The sequence below is a fragment of the Nycticebus coucang genome, chromosome 3 (assembly GCF_027406575.1).
Source record: "Nycticebus coucang isolate mNycCou1 chromosome 3, mNycCou1.pri, whole genome shotgun sequence".
Lineage (NCBI taxonomy): Eukaryota > Metazoa > Chordata > Mammalia > Primates > Lorisidae > Nycticebus > Nycticebus coucang.
In genome coordinates, this window is record NC_069782.1 from 73,151,434 (window position 1) to 73,173,074 (window position 21,641).

General features: G+C 50.4%; 2 protein-coding genes across 20 annotated transcripts in view; one reads left to right on the forward strand and one right to left on the reverse strand.

Annotated features, from left to right (window-relative positions):
* The window catches only part of GATAD2A (GATA zinc finger domain containing 2A), a 130,999-nt gene extending 115,812 nt beyond the window's left edge, over positions 1–15,187 (forward strand). For 16 of the 19 annotated variants that reach the window (XM_053585322.1, XM_053585309.1, XM_053585325.1 and 13 more), the window contains 8 exons: positions 980–1,069; positions 1,891–2,022; positions 2,162–2,329; positions 4,093–4,372; positions 6,917–7,215; positions 7,784–7,858; positions 8,135–8,330; positions 13,887–15,187. In XM_053585322.1, coding sequence (XP_053441297.1) covers positions 980–1,069; positions 1,891–2,022; positions 2,162–2,329; positions 4,093–4,372; positions 6,917–7,215; positions 7,784–7,858; positions 8,135–8,330; positions 13,887–14,017 — 1,371 coding nt within the window. In that variant the 3' untranslated portion in view covers positions 14,018–15,187. The remainder of the gene's footprint in view (positions 1–979; positions 1,070–1,890; positions 2,023–2,161; positions 2,330–4,092; positions 4,373–6,916; positions 7,216–7,783; positions 7,859–8,134; positions 8,331–13,886) is intronic. The other 3 variants (XM_053585326.1, XM_053585328.1, XM_053585327.1) reach the window with 3 other exon arrangements.
* A 4,583-nt stretch (positions 15,188–19,770) lies between these two features.
* On the reverse strand, positions 19,771–21,505 carry TSSK6 (testis specific serine kinase 6). Its single transcript, XM_053585338.1, has one exon. It carries the CDS (start codon positions 20,870–20,872, stop codon positions 20,051–20,053), a length of 822 nt encoding a protein of 273 aa, XP_053441313.1. The 5' UTR covers positions 20,873–21,505; the 3' UTR covers positions 19,771–20,050.
* Positions 21,506–21,641: the final 136 nt, after the last annotated feature.

The window sequence follows — 21,641 nt, forward strand, 5'->3', positions numbered from 1 at the left end:
CTGCATATTAATTTCTGCTTCTTTGACTTGTTGCAGTGCACTGAGTCTGTCACTGTGCCTTCCCTAGAGGAACATGTGGCTTTAAAAATTGCCCAGAGGAGGCTTGGCACCTGTGACGCAAGCGGCTAAGGCACCAGCCTCATACACCTGAGCTGGCGGGTTCAAATCCAGCCCAGCCCGCCAAACAACAGTGACGGCTGCAACCAAAAAAAAGCCGGACGTTGTGGCAAGCACCTGTAGACCCAGCTACTTGGGAAGCAGAGGCAGGAGAATCACTTGAGCCTAGGAGTTGGAGGTTACTGTGAGCCCTCTACCCGGGGCGACAGCTTGTGGCTCTGTCTCAAAAGAAAAAAAAAGTGCCCAGAGGCCAGGCACGGTGGCTCATGCCTGTAATCCCAGTGCTCTAGGAGGCTGAGGCGGGCAGATTTCTTGAGCTCATGAGTTTGAGACCAGCTTGATCAAGAGCAAGACCCTGTCTCTACTTAAAATAGAAAAAACTAGCTGGGCCTGGTGGCACATGCCTGTAATCCCAGCTACTTAGGAGGCTGGGACAAGAGGATCACTGAAGTCCAAGAGTTTGAGGTTGTTGTGAGCTATGATACCACAACATTCTACCCAGGGTGACAGAGTGAGACTCTGTCTCAAAAAAAAGTGTCCAGACGTAATGTTTTTATCACTAAGGTTGAGATCAACGTATCTAAGCCCTGGGTCTTGCCTCAGCCACTGCCATCACCACCACCAGACATTATATTCCCTGGAGAGCAGAGTGGGTGCCTGGGCCATGTGTCAGGTCACAGCGCAACCCACAAGTCATGTTGAGAGTTGGGGTAGGGTGATCTGCTGAAAAGTCTCTCCTTGGCCCATGTAGAATGTGCCAACTCTGATCGGCTGTCTGTATCAGAATTACATATTGGTGCCTCCATGTGGGGGGAGGGCCCCACAGCCCTCTCACCTTTCTTGTGTCCTGCTCTCCTTACAGCCCACAGGCTCTGCAGGGAACACTGTGACTACCCCTCCCCCGCTCGTGCGGGGCACGCAGAACATTCCTGCTGGCAAGCCCTCACTTCAGGTCAGTGTCCCCTCTGTGCATTGGCAGGTATTTGGCTGGCATTGCTGTTTGCATTTAGGAATAGGCCCATTGGGCTCATGAGCAGTGCTGGTCCTGTGAAAGGCTACCAGTTCCTTCTGAATAGGATAGAACAAAGACTTCCTGCTGACATGCTGGAGTTGAAGTAGCATGTGTGCATTTCCTAAACTACAACGTCCAAACTAGAACACTATTCACATCACAGACAAATCATGGCTGACAATGGAAGAGCCTCTCCATTGAACACACTTAGCAAACTGAAATAAGTACTCGAGAGTCTGGGCTCCCTTCATGTTGACATTGCTGATGGTGGGCGGTCCAGGATGTCATTTGGGCCTGAGTAGCCCAGGCCTGGCAGAGCCTTCTCCCATCTCATCTTGACCGGGTTCCCTCAAGGTGAGGGGCAGAGGCTGTGGCTCCAGCCACAAGGCTAAGGTCGGGTACTCCCTTCCCCAAAACAGGCCTGAGCCCCACCCCCACGCCAGTGGATGATATCCCATCCTGGCCTAGCTGCTCTCTTACTATGGGCAAGGCCAATGTCACCTGGTGTTGTGCCAACTTGGTGAGACTCAATCCTGAGTGAGCCCAGGTTTGCACTGCTCTGGTTGGAGTTTGTATTCCTTGTTTCTCAGTGTTTAGAATGAGTATATCTTAGCTGATTTTTAAAAATTTATCTGCTGCCTTAAAAAAAAATCTAGTATATGCTTTTATAAAAGCAAGAAAAAGGAAGAAAAAAGTCATACAAATGCTTTTAAAAAGGAAGAAAAAAGTCATACAAATCTGGGCATTGGTGTCATTGGCAGACCTCTTCAACTCGAATGCCTGGCAGTGTTATCCCTCCACCCCTGGTTCGTGGTGGGCAGCAGGCGTCATCGAAGATGGGGTCGCAAGCAAGCTCACAGGTCGTCATGCCCCCGCTTGTCAGGGGGGCTCAGGTAAGCAGAGCAGTGCGCGCTGGGAGTTCCAGCAGCCAACTGCCTTGTGATAAGGACCCTTTCTGGGTTCTTGAGGCCTCCCTCCATTGTTGATCTCACTAGATTTCTTATCCCCCTCTACCTCACCTCACTCCTGCAGCAAATCCACAATATCAGACAACATTCCAGCACTGGGCCGCCACCCCTCCTCTTGGCTCCTCGGGCATCTGTGCCCAGTGTGCAAATTCAGGGACAGAGAATCATCCAGCAGGGCCTCATCCGTGTTGCCAACGTCCCCAACACCAGTCTGCTCGTCAATATCCCACAGGTGAGGGGCCATGCCATACCAGGGAGGGGTGTGTGTTCCCGTTTCTGACTCCCAGGATGATGTGGCATGACAGGTCTGCTTCCTGAGCTTGGACGTAAGTTCCTTGGGGCAGTAGGGGTGTGAAGGTGCTGGGCTGAGTTTCATGGGCAGATCTACACAGGGGAGCTGCTGCTAAGGGGACAGACCTAAGCTAAAGGTGGCATCTGCTCACTGGCTTCATGTAAGAGGCAGCAGCACGTGGGAGATGGCAGGTTTGTGGGGCATAGAGGTGGCCCAGGTAAGGTGGATGATGGGTTGGGAGATGGTGCCGAGGAGGGTCACCGCAGCCTACGCTACCCTCCCCCCAGCATAGGCTCTAGAGGAGCATGTGTCTGCAAATGTCCTCGTGGCACCATGACTATGTCTATTCTTAGCTACATGTCCATTCACCTCTGTACAGAGCCTCTGAAATTGGGGAGGGTCTGTTCCCACCCCCTCCTTTCACCCCCCCTAGAAGCAGATGGGAAGAACAGGACCAAGGGGGCGGGCAGGCTAGAAGCAGGAGCCTCAGCTGACAGATAAAATTACTGGGTCCGTAGGGGCTTTTGCTGACAGATGCGTTCACTCTTTCTTCCTCCTTTGGCGCAGTTTGTTCTTGCCCGCCTTCCTCAGAAAACAGCAAGGCCAGCAGGGCTCTGGGCGGCTTTTGTCCCTCCTTTAAGGTTGGGTCTGAGTGTAGAAACAACAGTCAGCTCTGCCTCCATATGCATGGGTGTCCTGGACTGACCTAGGCAGGCAGTTTCATCCACCCATGAAGCTTTTATCTAGTCCCTGCAGTTCTCAGTGTGCCTTTGAGAGTGAACACGGCAGCAGGCAGTGGTGGAGCCAGGATAATCCACTCCTAGTGGGGCTGGGGGAGGCTGCTAGGGGTTGGAGGAGGTAAAACTGGCTGGTCAGACATAGGGAAGGTCCAGGCAGGTCTCGATTGCTGAGAGAGTAGGTGTCCTGAGAAGGCATCCCAGATGCCTTGAGACATGTTTGCAAGCTTTGAGGTACATGCTTTTCTATGTATGGCTTTCTTCAGGATTCAGCATCTCCTAAACCACAGGAGTCCTCAACCTCCAAAAGTTAAGGGTACTGGCATGGTCAGCTTTGGGTTTGGGGGAGCACAATTAATAGTTTTGGTGGTGGTGGAGACAGTTCAAGATCTGGCCTTGGGATCCAGACAGGATGGGAATGTAGTGCCAGCAGCAGGCAGGATTGGGAGAGGGGTCAGGGGTTGTCCCAGGAGCTACTTACCTGCAATGAGGACTTGGGATTGACTCCAACATTAGCATCCCAGGTGAGCACATGCAGAGGTGCTCCTAGGGATCAGGCAGCCACACCACAGCAAGCCATCACACCCTGCAAGGAGGTGGCAGAGTAGGCCTCAGAGGATGGGGGCCCTACCAGGCAGGGTGGTGATCACTAGGACACAGTGATGGCTTCACAGTCTTTTCATGTGGCAGAGCACAGCAAACTGTAGATGTAAACGTGTGGTTTATTGGGCATCTCCTAAACCACAGTGAGTGTTCAGACAACCAGTCCCCTCCTCTAGGATGATTCATGCCACACAGCCTTCCCTGCTGCCCCCTCATTTCTAGGTCAGACAATTTGGATTCACCCCTGTAAGGACTTGTTAGTTAACGGAGCTAACTAGGACATTGGGCTGTGGGTGCACTGGTGGAGTCTGCTTTTGGGATGGGCACACCCAGCACCCTAATCTCATCTTTCTTTTCCTAAAGCCCACCCCAACATCACTGAAGGGGACTACAGCCACCTCTGCTCAGGCTAACTCCACCCCTACCAGCGTGGCCTCCACGGTCACCTCTGCTGAGTCTCCAGCTAGCCGACAGGCAGCTGCCAAGCTTGCACTGCGCAAACAGTTGGAAAAGACGCTGCTCGAGATTCCCCCTCCCAAGCCCCCTGCCCCAGAGATGAATTTCCTGCCTAGTGCTGCCAACAATGAGTTCATCTACCTGGTCGGCCTGGAGGAGGTGGTACAGAACCTACTGGAAACTCAAGGTGAGCAGGCCAGGCTGGGCCATTCTCATCTCTTTTCACCAAAGCTTCTGTCCATGGGTTCTTTTCAATGTTCAGCAATCTAGTGCCTACTCTGTACCTAGGACTTTGCTGGGTGGGCACTGTACACAGCATCTGGTCATTAGTTCTGCTGTGAAATTTACACACTGTCTTCCTCCTGCTGGGGCCTCTGATAGCCAGGCCAGAAGAGGTTCCTGGTCTAGGGGGTGGGCAGCAGTAGCCCTGTGGTGTTGTTCAGTGAATGTGGACATCTGTGGGAGGCTAGGTCAGGCTTGGCCTCCAGGAAAGGCATGGTCACGCATGGCTGGACTTCCCAGAGTCTCAAATGCTTAGTCTAAGCCTCCCGAGAGAGCATGACTCCTCTGCCTAGGATAGGCTCACTTCATCACCCTCTTTGAAGGCAGCATTATGAAAAATGGCCTGTGTCCTGGGAGATTTTAGGAATAAAGGGACATCTGCAGAGTAATGATTAAAAACAGCATTGTAGACAGCCAGGTGGGCAGCTGAGTTGGCCCCCAGGGAGCCCCTGCTCCCCAGACACAGAGACTGAGGATCTTTCTGCCCTAAGATTGGGTTGGTGGTGATGAGTAGGCAGCAAACCTGAACCATTTCCCTGATGATTGCATCAGATACATAGAGCCAAGGGGAGGCAGAACCAAGACTGGCCCAGGCCAAGGGAGGGGCCTGGCAAGCTCCAGACTCCTCATGGCACAGATCACAGAGTAGTGGTGGTGGGATGTGCAGAGGAAAAGAAAGCACCTTCTACCCACCTACCATCCAGGATGTGGGATAAGGGGCATGGCTGGGAGAAGAGCTCTGCCTGCCTCCCATGCCTCTCCAATGTTAGGGTATTGGTAGGGGGCACTCCCATTCACTTACAGGTGGGCTACCCTGTGTAATTTGTACCTGAGGCCACCAAGAGGCAGAGTCCCCCCAGACTCAGTAGCAGCTCCACAGTGGTGAGGTAATGAGTAGCCAGTAGCTACACTGAATTTTCCTGAAACCCCCCACCACCACCACCAAAGTCACCTTGGTAAGACTTCCGGACCACAGGGTGATACTGAGGACTAACCGTGCACCAGCCCCTGAGAGACCTGGTGTCCTCCTCTGCAAGACAGGTAACCATGGCCTCCACCTCTTAGACTGCAAGAGAGACTGATGGGTATGCTATGGGTGAGGGGAGGTCTCAGTCACAACTTGGTTTGTGTCTGGATCCCTTTGGTATCTCCTTATTTTTTTGCAGTTTTGGCCGGGGCTGGGTTTGAACCCGCCAGCTCCGGCATATGGGGCCGGCGCCCTACCCCTTTGAGCCACAGGCACCGCCCTGGTATCTCCTTTGTGACAAGGTGATATTTGCAGAAGAGCTGCCGAGAGACCACTATAGGAAGTATGGGTGGGAGACCAGAGTCAGGACCCATATGTTGGCAAAAACAGGACCAAACTGTGGGAGGAGGCTCTGAGCCCTGGTGGAGCGTGTCACCTTCAGAGTTCCCAGGCTGGACAGCTTAGCTCAGCTTGTGCTGTGTCTGGGTTCTAAAGCTGGTGACACCAGCTAAGGCTGCCTGGGAAGCAGGTACCATGTCCTTTGTGGTTGGATGTGTACAAAGAAACAAGATATTATCACCAGAACATGTGAGCTATAGACGAGGGCCTGGACCTAGGGACCTGAGATGGACCTTGGCCACACAAGTGGCTTAGACAAGTAACATCCTATCCTCCCTGTGGGATGAGGGAACCTTCAGCAGTCTAGGCCAGGTGGGAGAGGGAAGGTGGAGGGTCTTAACTTCCACCCCTGGGGTCCTCCAGTCCTATGCCATTTTACAGTCCCTAAGTAAAATATGACAAAATGCACATGGGCTTGTGGACCCATGCGCGCCCCCCTTCCACCCCACCCCCCCTTGAAGGTTGTGCTTCATGACTGATGAGGAGACACCAAGTTCTGTCCCCCAGACAATGGGACCAAGGCATACTGCTCACCTTGGGCAGTGGGGACAGCCTGGGGCCTGGGCCCCAGAGTATAAGTTGTGCCCTGCCACTGCCTGGTCACATGATCCATGGGCCACTTGGTCTCTCAGCCTCAGTTTCATGCTGAGGACCTGGGGTGAGGGTGCCCCATCAGAAGAGTGAATCAAGCACTTGAAGGTGGTCACAGGGTTGTCTGTGTTAACTCATACAGTAGCAAGGGGGTCCCTCTCAGGGAGATGGGGTCTGATGCCTTCCCGCCTCCTACGTAGTCTCTTATTGCATTGCTGGTGGGGCAGGAAGCAAGAAGCCAAACTGCCATCAATGACTACTGAAGGGTTGACACCAATGTTGTCCAACCCACAGCATTTTCCAGAGTGGTTCAGCCTTGGCCGGCACTGTGTCCCACACAAAGTTGAAACATAATTGTGGATGGAGGCCTGGTCCCTGTCTGGCCCAGGGCACTGCTGTGTGCCTTACATATGGACTGGGCAAGGGGAGCTGGAGGCCCTGATTATGTCACCCTGACCCTCAGATGTGAGCCACCTGTGTGTTGTCTCGCAGCAGGCAGGATGTCGGCCGCTGTCATGCTGTCCAGGGAGCCCTACATGTGTGCCCAGTGCAAGACAGACTTCACGTGCCGCTGGCGGGAGGAGAAGAGCGGCGCCATCATGTGTGAAAACTGTATGACAACCAACCAGAAGAAAGCGCTCAAGGTGGAGCACACCAGCCGGCTGAAGGCTGCCTTCGTGAAGGCACTGCAGCAGGAGCAGGAAATTGAGCAGCGGCTCCTGCAGCAGGGCGCGGCCCCCTCACAGGCCAAAGCTGAGCCCGCCGCTGCCCCACACCCCGCACTGAAGCAGGTGAGTGGGGAGCCTGTCTCTTTGGCAGCACACTGTCCCTAGAAGGCAGGACGTTCTGATGTTCTGGCCCCTCCCCACCCCCGGGGTATTCATTTGCCTGATTATTAACTGCGTGTCTAAATTGCACTTAATGGTGGCATTGGACAGTGAAAACACTAATTTGCAGTTTCTTTAGCTTTTGTAGCTTTCGCTCACAGTGTGCTGGCTGATAAGTACTGCTTGTCTGAAAGGACTTTTCCAAAAGCCACATCGAGATAACCAAAGGGGTGTTTGGAAGAAATGGTCCAGCTAAATTAAAAAAGAGAGGAGCAAGTTTAAAATCAAGTATTTTGGTAGTTTGTTTGTTTTTAAGCTCCTTCTCACTCTGTAGACCTGAAGCTCCCTTTGGCATTTTTGTCCCTTGGAAGTTGTTTGCAATTCACTAAACACATTTTCTCAAGATCCCCATCTGGCTTCTGAAGCCCTCAGGGAACAGGCCTGTCTTGTGGGGCTCACCTCCAGTCATCCTGGTCCACCTGGTTTGGCCAGTGGATGGTGCTGACCTGGATTTCAACCCCCATCTGTGTAGGTCATAAAACCTCGGCGTAAGTTGGCGTTCCGCTCAGGAGAGGCCCGCGACTGGAGTAACGGGGCCGTGCTACAGGTCAGAATCGCGGTGGGCACCGGGAGCCTCACGCCTCCACCGCAGCCCGTGACCACACCAGTTGCCAACTGTCACGCTGTGTCTGTCTCTTTTCTTTCTCTCCCCCTATCTCCTCCTCTCCCCTTCCGTGTAACTTACCTGGTCTCCTGATTTTGGACTTTAGGGACCCTGTGTGGGTGGGAAGAGGTCAGCCAGAGCAAGGAGAGGCTGTGTGGAGCATCTCCCCCACAGTTGCCTCTTCCCTGCATGAGCCGTCACCCACTCTCTTCACTGCAGGCCTCCAGCCAGCTGTCCCGAGGCTCTGCCATAACGTCCCGTGGTGTCCTACACACATTCAGCCAGTCACCCAAACTGCAGAATGCAGCCTCAGCCACAGCCCTGGTCAGCAGGACAGGCAGACATTCCGAGCGAGTTATGAGCACTGGCAAGGGCAGCACCACCTCCAACTGGAAGAAGACACCCCTCAGTGCAGGTAGGTGGCCTCCATCGGGCTCCCCTCATTTTAAGCCAGCAGTTCTCAACCTGTGGATCACAACCCCTTTGGGAGTCGAACTACCCTTTCATAGGGGTCGCCTAAGACCATCGGAAAACACATATTTCCATTTGTCTTAGGAACTGAGATATTGCTTCTCTGTCTCCAGGCAGGTCTGCCCACATGCAGATACTCCCACATACGAGTACCTGGCATGATGACATCATCCGCCAGCCCCATCATGTACACCCTGTACAAATACAGGTGTATGTGACAGAGTTGGCGCCATAATGTACTTATGCCGACCAGTCACACGTGTAGAGAGCAGCTGCTATGTTGAAAGCAGCAGTATTGGAAGGAAAATGACACTTATTACTAGGTAAATGTAAAATCATGTACTGTAAAATCATCTACTGCAAAAAAAGAAAATATCGGTACCATGGGAACTTAATCTGGATGCTGATCCATTTTTTTATATTCGGCTGTGGTTGATGTGAATACTGCCCCCTTGTGATAGTAACAGGTATGTAAAAAAACACAGAGAATGGTAAATCATAAGAAACTTAAATGAACTGTATTGACTGAACTATGCCATGTATCATCTTTTGTATTATTAAGCTATTGTTGTATATTACTTTCATTAGCAAACCATTCCATGACAATGGATCGTGTAGAGAAGAATGTTAAGAAAAGAAAATATAGTGAGGATTTTTTATAGTATGGTTTTACTCAGTAATTACAGCAGGAGTTGAGAAACTGCCAATGTTACTTGTTGTGAAGTTCTATCAGCCGAATCTATGAAGTCAAACAAACTAAAATGCCATTTTGATAGCAAGCATCCGAGCTTTGCTGGCAAGGATACCAACTGCTTTAGAAGCAAAGCTGATGGACTCAAGAAAGCCAGACTTGACACTAGTGGCAAATACCACAAACAAAACGTAGCAGCTGTTGAAGTTTCATGTTTGGTGGCACTCAGAATCGCCAGAGCTACGAAACCTCACACCATTGCTGAGGATTTACTGTTGCCAGTAGCCAAAGACATTGTTCGAGTTATGATTGGAGACAAATTATTACGAAATTGAGTGCAATTTCCTTAATCTAACAACACTGTCGGCAGAAGAATAGATGACATGTCTGCTGATATTCTTGATCAGGTAATCCAGAAAATTAAATCTGCTCCACTTCCAATATTTAGTATCCAGCTTGATGTATCTACAGACATTACAAACTGTTCACAGTTACTGGTTTACGTGAGGTATATTAATGATGGCGACTTTAAAGATGAGTTTCTTTTTTGCAAACCTCTTGAAATGACAACTACTGCACATGATATATTTGACACAGTTGGTTCATTTTTGAAAGAGCATAAGATCTCTTGGGAAAAGGTTTGTGGTGTTTGCACAGATGGTGCTCCAACTATGCTAGGATGTCGATCTGGATTTCAACGTTTGGTGCTGAATGAGTCACCAAAAGTCATTAGAACTCACTGTGTGATTTGTCAGCAAATATTAGCAATGAAGACGCTGCCACAAGAGTTACAAGAAGTAATGAAAAGCATTATAAGTTCTGTCAATTTTATAAAAAGTGAGATGGTTGTCAAAAGGACAAGTTTGTTTTATGTTTTTTTTTTCTTTGTAGAGCTCACTTTATGGCCCTTGGTAGAGTGCCGTGGCATCACACAGATCACAGCAACCTCCAACTCCTAGGCTTAAGCGATTCTCTTGCCTCAGCCTCCGGAGTAGCTGGGACTACAGGCGCCTGCTACAACGCCTGGCTATATTTTTATTGCAGTTCAGGCGGGGCTGGGTTTGAACCCGCCCCTCTCAGTATATGGGGCCGTTGCCTTACCGACTAAGCCACAGCCGCTGCCCCAGAGGAAAAGTTTTTTTTATTTTTTTTGTAGAGACAGTCAAACTTTACCGCCCTCGGTAGAGTGCCATGACGTCACAAGACTCACAGCAATCTCCAGCTCTTGGGCTTACGCGATTCTCCTGCCTCAGCCTCCCGAGCAGCTGGGACTACAGGCGCCCACCACAACGCCCGGCTATTTTTTTGTTGCAGTTTGGCCGGGGCTGGGTTTGAACCCACCATCCTCGGTATATGGGGCTGGCGCCCTACTCACTGAGCCACAGGCGCTGCCCGAGGAAAAGTTTAAAACATGTTTTTGAGCTTCATGATGAACTCAGAACACTTTTTAATCAGAAAGCAAGACCACAGTTTGAAGCACTTTTCAGCGATAAAAGTGAACTGCAGAAAATAGCTTACTTGGTTGATAATCTTTGCAATCTTGAATGAATGCCATCTTAAATTTATCACTGCAGGGACCAAATGCAGCATGCCTCGATTTGTCTAAAAAGATCCGATCATTCCAAATGAAACTTCAGCTTTGGCAAAAAAAAAAAAAAAATTGGATGAAAATAAAATTTACATGTTGCCTATCTTATCTGCTTTTTTTGAGGAACATGACATTGAACCAAACAAAAAGATTAAGATGATAATTTCTGTGAAAGAACACTTATTACATGCTTGCAGATGAAATTTCATCGTACTTTCCAAATCTACCTGATACCCCTTTTGCACTTGCCAGAAGCCCATTCACAATCAAAGTTGAAGATGTTCCTAAGACAGCACAGAGGAGTTCATTGAGCTTATTAACAGCACTGCAGCAAGAACTGATTTCTCTACAATGCCAGTTACAAAATTCTGGATCAAGTGTTTGCAGTCATATCCTATTCTGTCTGAGACTGTGTTGCGCCTTCTTCAATTTCCAGTAACATAGCTTTGTGAAACAGGGTTTTCCAGCTTGTTGGTTATCAAGTCTAAATACAGAAGTAGACTAGTTATGGAAGATGATCTTTGTTGTGCTCATGCAAAGAGTGCCCTGAGAATTTCTGAGCTGGTGAGAAAGATGCAATTTTTTTTTTTTTTTTTTTTTGTAATAAAGACAGAGTCTCACTTTATGGCCCTCAGTACAGTGCCGTGTCCTCAACACAGCTCACAGCAACCTCCAACTCCTGGGCTCAAGCGATTCTCTTGCCTCAGCCTCCCGAGCAGCTGGGACTACAGGCGCCCACCACAATGCCCGGCTATTTTTTTTTTTTTTTTTTGTAGAGACAGTCTCACTGTACCGCCCTCGGGTAGAGTGCCGTGGCGTCACACGGCTCACAGCAACCTCTAACTCTTGGGCTTACGCGATTCTCTTGCCTCAGCCTCCTGAGCAGCTGGGACTACAGGCGCCCGCCACAACGCCCGGCTATTTTTTTTTTTTTTTTTTTTTTTGGTTGCAGTTTGGCCGGGGCTGGGTTCAAACCCGCCACCCTCGGCATATGGGGCCTGCGCCCTACTTACTGAGCCACAGGCGCCGCCCAATGCCCGGCTATTTTTTGGTTGCAGTTTGGCCGGGGCCGGGCTTGAACCCGCCACCCTCAGTATATGGGGCCGGCGCCCTACCGACTGAGCCACAGGCGCCACCCAAACCTTTGCACTGATGTTGGCATTTCAATCTCAACCTTCGCACTGATGTTGGTTTTTTATGCATACTGTTGCAAAATGTAGCAATGTAGTTTACTGTTGTTACATTAAGACTGTTACCATGCTACACCATGCTTCAAGACAAAATTTCATTTATTTGTAATTAGAAATAAATTTCGGGGCTAGGCGCCTATGGCTCAAGCAGCTAAGGCACCAGCCACATACACCTGAGCTGGCAGGTTTGAATCCAGCCTTGGCCCACCAAACAACTATGGCTGCAACAAAAAATAGCCGGGTGTTGTGGTGGGTGCCTGTAGTCCCAGCAATTTGAGAGGTGGAGGCAGGAGAATCGCTTGAGCCCAGAAGTTTGAGGTTGCTGTGAGCTGTGATGCCATGGTACTCTACCCAGGGTGACAGCTTGAGGCTCTGTCTCAAAAAAAAAAAAAAAAAAAACAAATTTTGGGCAGCACCTGTGGCTCAGTGGGTTGGGCACCCGCCCCATATAGCAAGGGTGGTGTGTTTGAACCCGGCCCCAGCCAGAGTGCAACAAAAATACAAATAGCTGGGCATTGTGGCGGGTGCCTGTAGTCCCAGCTACTAGGGAGGCTGAGGCAAGAGAATTGCCTAAGCCCAGGAGTTGGAGGTTGCTGTGAGCTGTGACTCTACAGCACTCTACTGAGGGCAATATAGTGAGACTCTGTCTCTTAAAAATAAAAAAGAAAGAAATAGTTCACAATATATAATTATGTATTGTTTTTGTGATTAATCACGATGCTTTAATTATGTTCAGTTTGTAACAATGAAAATACATCCTACATATCAGATATTTACATTACGATTCATAACAGTAGCAAAGTTACAGTTATGAAGTAGCAATGAAAATAATTTTATGGTTGGGGTTCACCACAACATGAGGAACTGTCACAACCTTCCTAATGCCACGACCCTTTAATACAGTTCCTGTAGGTCACAACCTACAGGTTGAGAACCGCTGCTCCATACCCAAGCTCTTGGCCCTTGATCCAAAACATAGGGCAGATTGAACCCACTCTCTGCCTTAGGCCAAGTGCAGGGTAAAACAAGAACGAGGGTGGCAGGGACCCTGGGGCTGGGTCTAGGCTAAAATTGAGGCAGGGATGCAGCCTCCCAAAGGAGATAGCATTTGAGGATTAACCAGGGGAGGTGAATGCCCTGAAGTGGGCTCTTCTTAATCAGCCAAGGCTCCACCATCAGTGGCATCATCCTGAAGGTTGCTTGTCCTGTTTTTTTTTTTTTTACTTTTTCTAAATAAACATTTCTTGTGTGCACGAAAAATGAGAAAGAGGTGGGTAGGATGGGCTGATTGTAGGAGATGGGTGCCCTCTGGTAGAGGATACAAAATATCCCCTGAAGTTCCCTGCCGCCTGCCTCTCCACAGGAAGAAGAGGCACCATAATGAGGCAGCGTAGTATTCCATCCTACTTCATTGCCCTGAAGAGACATCTCTGCTCTGTCACCCAGGCTAAAGTGCAGTAACTTGTTCATAGCTCACTTTAGCCTCAAAGTCCTGGGCTTAAGGGATCCTCCTGGCTCAGCCTGCTAATAAGTAGCTGAGACTGTGGGCACATGCCCAACTAATTAAAAAAATTTTTTTTTTTTTTTAGAGATAGGGTCCCACTGTGTTGTCCAGGCTGATCTCTTAACTCCTGGTGTCAAGCCATCCACTGCCCTCAGCCTCCCAAAGTGCTAGGATTACAGGCAATTGCCACTACACCTAGCCTGGTTTTCCACTGTTCTAAACAGCACTGTGGCCAGCACCTTCATTTCTGAAGCACATGGCTGGCTGACTGAATCTTTGTTACTCAACACTTACAATTTGCCTCCCTTGGCAGAGCTTAGGAATGGTGTCAAAGTCATCGAGGAGTTATTTTTTAAATTCTCATTGCTCTGAGACCTCAGATTCAAGTCATTGATGATAGCGTAGGGTCTATGATTCTGTTCATGGGTACTGGGTGTATGCCTGTTTGCATGGGTGACCTGGAGCCTCCCAGCGGCCTCCTCTGACTGGCAGGCCCACTGTGGCCTTGTCACTCTCTTCTGTTGCAGGTGGGACCCTTGCATTTGTCAGCCCAAGTTTGGCAGTGCACAAGACCTCTTCAGCTGTGGACCGCCAGCGAGAGTACCTCCTCGACATGATCCCACCACGCTCCATCCCTCAGTCAGCCACGTGGAAATAGTGCGAGCCAGGCTCAGCAGAGGACAGGCTCCCTCCTCCTTCCCACCTGGCCCTGGTCTAGAAGTACACACCAGTCTAGAAGTACATGCTGCTCCACCCTCTGCTTGTTTGGAAAAACACCATGCTGGCCCTAGAGAGCACTGCAGATGCCAGAGCCAGATTCTTGGCTGCAAAGTCCCAGCGTGCCTAGGTGGGGTGGGGTGGGGTGGAGCTGGAGCTGCCTCACAGGTGGACAAAGGTCATGACTGAGGGACCTTTCCCATGGGCTATCTTCCTTTCTCTCTTTGCCTTTAGTTTGCCCGACACCAGCAGAAAACGTGGACCTTGGGGGCTGGTCCTGCTCCCGGCCCCCTTGTTCGGCCCCTGGCAGGTGCACGGGCGGCTCACCCTGGACACTGTGATGAGCTTGGGCGAGGCTGGCGCCCCGGGTTTCTGAACCAAGCGGGGCGTTTTTTGTTTTTGCTTTTCCCTGTCTTAGCCTCCCAATCTCTGACTGCCTTTCTCCATGACAATTTATAGGTCGAAAGATTTTTTTTTTTTTAATCACCTCATAATGATGGAGTTAAAAGTAAACCCTGCAGACCCCAAGGTCCCTGTCGTGCACAGAGTTGTCCTACTAGCCCCATGCTCTGGAGGGTGGGTCCCTGATGGCAGCAGGGACCGCCAGTCTGCCCCAGTGACTTATGGAAGCAGGGATGGCCAACAGAGCCCTGGCTGTAGCCGAAAACCTCTGTTGCTGCTCATTCAGGTGAACTGCCAGGCCTCCCACACTTAGCAGAAGAACAAACTGAATACAAGATCCAGCTACAGAACCAGGGATTCCGGAAGCAGCGAGCTGCTCACAAAGGAGGGAAAAGAGAATGGAGTTGGCAGCACTGCCCAGAAGTCTGAGCAAGAAGATGGAAGGATGGGCTGTTGTGGGGTTTCTTTTTTGTTGTTGTGGTTTATTTTATTAAAATTTTTTTCTTTTCCTATTCATCTTGATGGACACAATTTTAAGCTACTCTGGCCATGCTCCTCAGGTGAGCATGCACAGGTGTGTCCAGGAGGCACAGTCCAGGTGTGTGGTGAGCTGCTGCCCCCAGACTCTAGGATTTCCGTTTGGGTCTAGTTTAGAATTTCTCCTTAAAGCTGGGGGTTGTTGTCAGGGTCTGTGTTAAAAAAAAAAAAAAAAAAAAAAAAAAAAAAATTTTTTTTTTTTTTTTTTTTTTTTTTTTGTACTCCCTTTAGAGTCTACCGAAATGTTTTTTAAAAGATCAGGTCTGCTTTTAGTTTTATTTTTGTTTCTTTCCCTTCCCACTCTTTTAAAAATCGGTTCAGTGAGGAAAGGCAGAAGCTGTCGGTTGTCTGTAGGCTTCATGCCACCGCAAGGGTGTCTCATATCTGCACATGCCTGTGTGTCTCCACAAGTATGGAGTTGTACCCTGTTCAGCTTCAGCCCTAGTTTTTCCATTGATGCAGTTAGGGACATTAATTTAAAATCCTTTTGTAAGGCTGATGCCTTCAAATACAACTGCTACAACATTCTAATAAAGGCTCATTTAACTCCCTTGCTCCTCTTGTGTGAATATCATCAGTCTTTAGGAAGCATTTTTGATATGCAGTAGAAGGCCAAGTTTTGGAAAATGTTCTTTTTTGTTGTGCAAAACCCCAAATTTCTCACTGATTTATGTTCTGAGTGCATAACTTAGGTGAGCTGAAAGAGGTGAGGGGAGGGTGGAGAAGGGTGGTTTTCATTCCAAGATCCAGGATTGGGGGTAAGAAGGGAAATGAATGTTTGGGGGGGAGGAAAGGGTGTGTTTTTACACCAAAAAAGATAAAGAGTATGCAAGCATTTCTATTCCTCGCATTTTTCTGTGTGCCTGGCAAATAAATACTTGTCTTATACGACCCTGAGCTCTTAGCCCTCTGTTCAATGACACAGGCCAAATCTTCCATCTCCTTCCAGAAGGAGTGCCTGGGCTGGCTTCCTCCCTTTGAAAGCCCGCCCTGGTATGCAAACCTCATCCAGGCCAAAGTCACGTCTGCCCCAGCTTGAGAGGACTAGGTCTGTTACAAAAGGTTCCTGAGCAGGCCCCTAAGTTCCAGCTTCCCAGCCTCTTCCAACCTGGCTGGGCTGTTCCTCTGGAGCTTTTGGTTGCCGGGTAGGCCTTGTGTGAGTTCAGTATAGAACAGCGCTTCTCAACCTGTGGGTCACGACCCTTTCGTAACAATGAAAATACATCCTGCATATCAGATACCTACATTACAATTCGTAACAGTTGCAAAGTTACAGTTATGAAGTAGCAACGAAAATAATTGTATGGTTGGGGGTCACCACAACATAAGGAACTGTATTAAAGGGTCGCAGCATTAGGACGGTGGAGAACCACTAGTATAAATGGTTGTTCTTGAAGGGATAGGGATGGCTGGCTGGGGCCCTGGCTGGCTCTGTAGCTTCCAGCCCCATGTCCCCAGGGATATTAATTCCCATCACAGACTATACTGTGAAATGAACATAACTTTTTTGTTTGTTTGTTTTTGTTTTGTTTTGCAGGGTTTTTTTTTGGCTGGGGCTGGGTTTGAACCCGCCACCTCCGGCATATGGGACCAGCGCTCTACTCCTTTGAGCCACAGGTGCCTGAACATAACTTTTTTATTAATGGGGCAAGAATGTGAGATGCCTTTAATCTTTCCTTCATTTCTACTATCTCAAATCTACCCCATTTTTTGCTTTAGTTCCCCCTTTCCAGTGTAACTTCTATAATAAGCCCAAGTGGGTGGTTCTGTGATGAATGTTGTTATAGGTGAAGGCATTATTAAGTACCTCTCTGGCTGTGAAGTTTTGGACAAGCCAGGAAAGGGTATTTATTGATGTTAAGGGGGTTCTACCATCAGCAAAGCACACCCTCAAAAACCAGACACTTCTTGGCCAGGTGCCAGTATGCTGGGGTTCCATTGTCCCCTCAGAGCCCTGCCAAGATCTGGCTCCTACCATTTGTAAGAATGTGAGAGCCCCCAGTTCTAGTGATGATTATAACTGTCACCTGTTGGGCGGCACCTGTGGCTCAGTCGGTAAAGAGCCGGCCCCATATACCGAGGGTGGCGGGTTCAAACCCGGCCCCGGCCAAACTGCAACCAAAAAAATAGCCGGGTGTTGTGGCGGGCGCCTGTAGTCCCAGCTACTCGGGAGGCTGAGGCAAGAGAATCGCTTAAGCCCAGGAGTTGGAGGTTGCCGTGAGCCGTGTGAGGCCACGGCACTCTACCGAGGGCCATAAAGTGAGACTCTGTCTCTACAAAAAAAATAACTGTCACCTGTTACCTGTGCTGGGCACCCCCAACGGCAACTAGAAACTTCTCAATGTTGGCCACTCTGGATTGGGGCGAGAAAATCTCAGAGCTCACTCATCCCATCTTGAGGGGTGGGGGACAGGATTGAAATGGCTGAGTGTCCATTTGGAGCCACTTGTTGTGACCACCCTAATCTCATCCTACACAATGACATCAGAAATCACACCTCTGACCAGGTCCAGAATGTTCCTTTTTAGGGTTGGACAGGCAGCACCCAGAGCATCTTCTGGTCTGATCTGTGTTTAAAGGACTTTAGGGAAGCAAAAGATTGTACCAGGGCAGAGGGAGTGAGGTGATCTAGTCCAGCCCTCCTGTACCGTTTTGCTCCCAAGTCCTACATTCCACTCTCCTAGGACAAAGGGACATGGGAGAATTTTCTATGTATTCTCATCACAGGGGTGCTCATAATGCAAAGGATGGTCCTTGTTGCTCCTGCATAGGGTTTTTCTTTGATGCCGAGTTACTGCTGCACGTGAAGTTAACCTAGAGAACTTAGATTGAGCTTTTTCTAAAGGAACAGCTAATAATTTTGTAATCCTTAACAAAGTGAGTGTAATAGATGGTTACACTAGTGCAGGGTATTTGGGGAGAGGAGGAGTTGGAGGTGGGGGAGACTGTCACTTGTATTTATTGTGACTAAATCTTTGATAATAAAACATGTTAAAACAGAAAATGTTGCCACAAGAACAGAGGTTCCAATAAACAAAGAGGCTGGAATCAGTGGCTACACGTTGTATCATAAGGAAGTTTTAGACTGAAAGATAAAGAAATGGCTGGTAGATGGACTGGATTTTTTTTTTTTTTTTGTCCCCTGGGCCCTGGTTTTCCTGTTTTGTTTTGTCCTAGCTTCAGGGACAGCTTGGAGGAAAGGTGAAGGGTGACGTTTTGTTAACAAGGGAAGCAAAGGATGGGGTGTACCTGCTTCTGGGACTTGGTTTGGAACTCACTCCCTCACTCCCTCACTCCCTGGGCTGGAGTCCCTCTGCTCTGGGCCTCCACTGGAACCATGGCTTTCTTGGGGGGGTTGCCCATCTCTTAACCGTTACACCAGAGTGGTGTGGTGGGTTTTCCTGGAGCAGTTTTCAGGCCTGGCACCTCAATGGTTATTTGCTGCACGATGTGGTATTAATATGAGTTCTAAACAGATGGATTCACCATACTGCCTCCAAAATGAAGGATTTCCTTTGTGAAATGGTGAATATTTGTTTTCAGATATTGGCGATTTTGCACTTAGTCATAGAAGTGATGATATTGACCGTTTTAAATTTTATTCAAAGATGAGACCTGGGAACTGGTGAATTCCAGTGTGCATAATTAACGCGTGGCCCTGTTTTCCTAGGTGCTTTTTGTTCTTCATTGTGTTTTAGGCATCCCTGCCTCAAATGTCTCACTTTTGAACTCCCTCCTTGAACCTTCCCCACCCTCACCTGACATTTAACACAACTTATAATTATTTTCTTTACTTGTCATTCTTTTATTTTACTTGACTTTTCACTTTTCTTCTCTTTGAGGGCAGGGATAGGCCAGAGTCTTTTCACTGAGTTCCAGAGTCTGGCGCACAGCAGGTGCTCAAGAAACGCATAACTCTCGGCTTGGCCCCCTAGCTCAGGGGGTAGGCGCCAGCCACATACACGGGGGCTGGTGGGTTCAAACCCGGCCCCGGCCTGCTAAATAATAACAACAACATCAACAAATAGCCCAGCATTGTGGCAGGCGCCTGTAGTCCCAGTTACTTGGGAGGCTGAGGCAAGACAATCGCTTAAGCCCAACAAGTTTGAGGTTGCTGTGAGCCTTGACGCTACAGCACTCAACTGAGGGCAACAGTGAGACTCTGTCTAAAAAAAAAAAATGCATGAGTACATGAACACAGGATTGAATGGACAAGTCTACGGGCTAACTCATGCCCAATCCCGACTCTCCCCATACTCTTACCCAGAGCGGAGGGGCCCTCAGAAAGAAGGGTTTCCATCACCCTGACCCCACTTCAGCTAAATCTGGGTTCAAATCACTGCTGTGTCTTTGGGCAAGTGACATCCATGTGGGCCTCAGTTTCCCCATCTCTAAATGCTCAGTGTACGGTGAGACAAGTAGGTTCCCCCCACCTCCCGCTGTTTTATCATTAAATACAACAGATCCGGATTTGAATCCTCCAAACTTCCTCTTGAGCCCTGGGGCAAGAATTTCAACATGCCTGACTCTAAAATGGGAGACCGTGCCCCACTTCCCCCAGGGGAGCGACCCCTCCCCGCTGCTCCATAAAAGGGAGCCACCGCTAGAGCCAGGTGCGAGGAAGAGCGAGTTTATTGCAGGTTCCAACCGGGAACCCGACATCAGCGGCTGACTGGCTAGGGCAGCCCTCAGCGAACATCCGCTAGCCAACAGAATTCCCAGGCAGCCAACTCCCGCCTCCTAGCGGTCGCTCATTCCACGCAGGCGCATTGCTTCCGTCTCCTCCCGAGTCGCCCCTCCTGGGGTTTTCTCGCGGGGAATCGAAGTTGCGCGTGCGCCCTCCAGCTCTCAGGATCGCGGAGGGTCTAGATTCTGAACAGGGGCAACTATGGCCCCCACCCTGGTGGGGAAGGGAAAGGAGAGGACGCGTGCGCGCACCGCGCGGCCGCTTCCAGGGTTCTCGGAAGCCGCCTCTAGCGTGTGCGCTGCGCTGGCTTAGTGCTCCGGGCGGTGGGAATGGCGGGAACCTCGGCTTCTAGCCGGAGTCTCCCCCGCGGAGCCAGCTGTTGCGTGTTACCTGGCCTGCAGAGGGCCTGGCCGACGGGCTAAACTGCAACAGCTCGGCTATCAGGGCCTTGCAGCGCTCAGAGAGCTCTAAGCCGTCGGGGTAGAGGACGCCGCGCTTCTGGCGCCGGGGCAGGCCGGCGATGTCCGAGTCGTCGAACGGCATGCACCCGGTGACCATGACGTAGAGCACGACGCCCAAGCTCCACACGTCATACTTCTTGGGATCGTAGGGGATGCCCAGGAGCACCTCGGGTGATGCGTAGGCGGCTGAGCCACAGTAGGTGGTGCTCAAGTCTGGGTAGCCATGCGCTTGGCGGCCGAAGCCAAAGTCAGTGAGCTTGACGCGGCGCTCGTCAGGGCTCAGCAGCACGTTTTCGCACTTGAGGTCGCGGTGCACCAGGTGATGATCGTGCAGGTAGCGCACGGCGCCAGCTATCTGCGCGAAGAGGTCGCGCGCCTGCGCCCCAGGAATGCGCCCATTGCGCTGCACCGCCTGCAGCAGGTCCGTGGCGGCGGCTTCCATCACGATGTACAGCTTCCCATTGCACACCTCAATGAACTCGAAGACGTGCACAATGTGCGGGTGCCGCACGCCCCGCAGGATGGACAGCTCTCGCGGCAGGAACTTGTTGACAAAGTCCGGCGGCGCTCGCCGCCGGTCCACCACCTTGATGGCCACCGTACCTTTGTACTTTTTGGACGTGGCCACCTTCACTTTGGAGTAACTGCCCTCTCCGATCGTGCGGCCCAGCTTATAGCCGAGTTCGCTCAGGAGTTTGTCGCCCGACATGGTGGCGCCTGGGGCGCGGGGGGAGCAGGAGGCGGCTGCTGTCGGGGGGCGGCCGGACTCCGATCTCGGGCCTAACCCATGGCGCTTGGCACCTGCACACCCGCACCCCCATGTGCCCACTCCCAGGCCCCGGCCGCCGCGTTGCCTTTTATTACCTCTGTAACAATTTCTGCCTTGTGAAGTGACCGTGGGCGTCACTCAGCGTCTGGGTGGGGGTCCATGAGGCCCAAGCCTCTCGTGCTTTGTGACTCATAATTGCCCTGAATGGTCAGTTTCTGATGAGAGGCAACTAGCAAGGGTTTCCGACCATCACAGAAGAGCACAGTCCATTCCATCCCCAGCAAGGGATTGTGGTACCTCCTTGGGAGTCTGAATTTGAGCAGCAGCTGTCCCTCCACTTCATGTACCTACCCGGTCACTATGTGGAGCTTTGGGTTTCCCGCAGAGCCCCCCAAAGTGAGGGGCAAAAACGGGAAAAGGGAACATAACTGGGGAATCTGGCTCTGTCTGTGAGCCTCGAGTTTCTTGATGGCTTATACATCACCTCCGAGGGAAGGTGAAACCGAGGGCTTTTAGTGCAAGGACCAGGGCTCCCTTGAGACTGAATCATAACCTTATCTGCGGGAGTAGGAAATAAGGACTCTTCGGCCCTAGCTTGGCCGCATAGGTGGACTTGGGCCAAGCCACCCCAACATTCCCGAGCCATCGGGTAGCCGCACCAACGCCCCAGTTCCCCAGCAAAGGGAGAGCTTTGAGTGTATTTCCGCCA

Coding starts and splice junctions, on each gene's coding strand:
- TSSK6 (XM_053585338.1), bottom strand. CDS start 20,872: ATGTCGGGCGACAAACTCCTGAGCGAACTCGGCTATAAGCTGGGCCGC.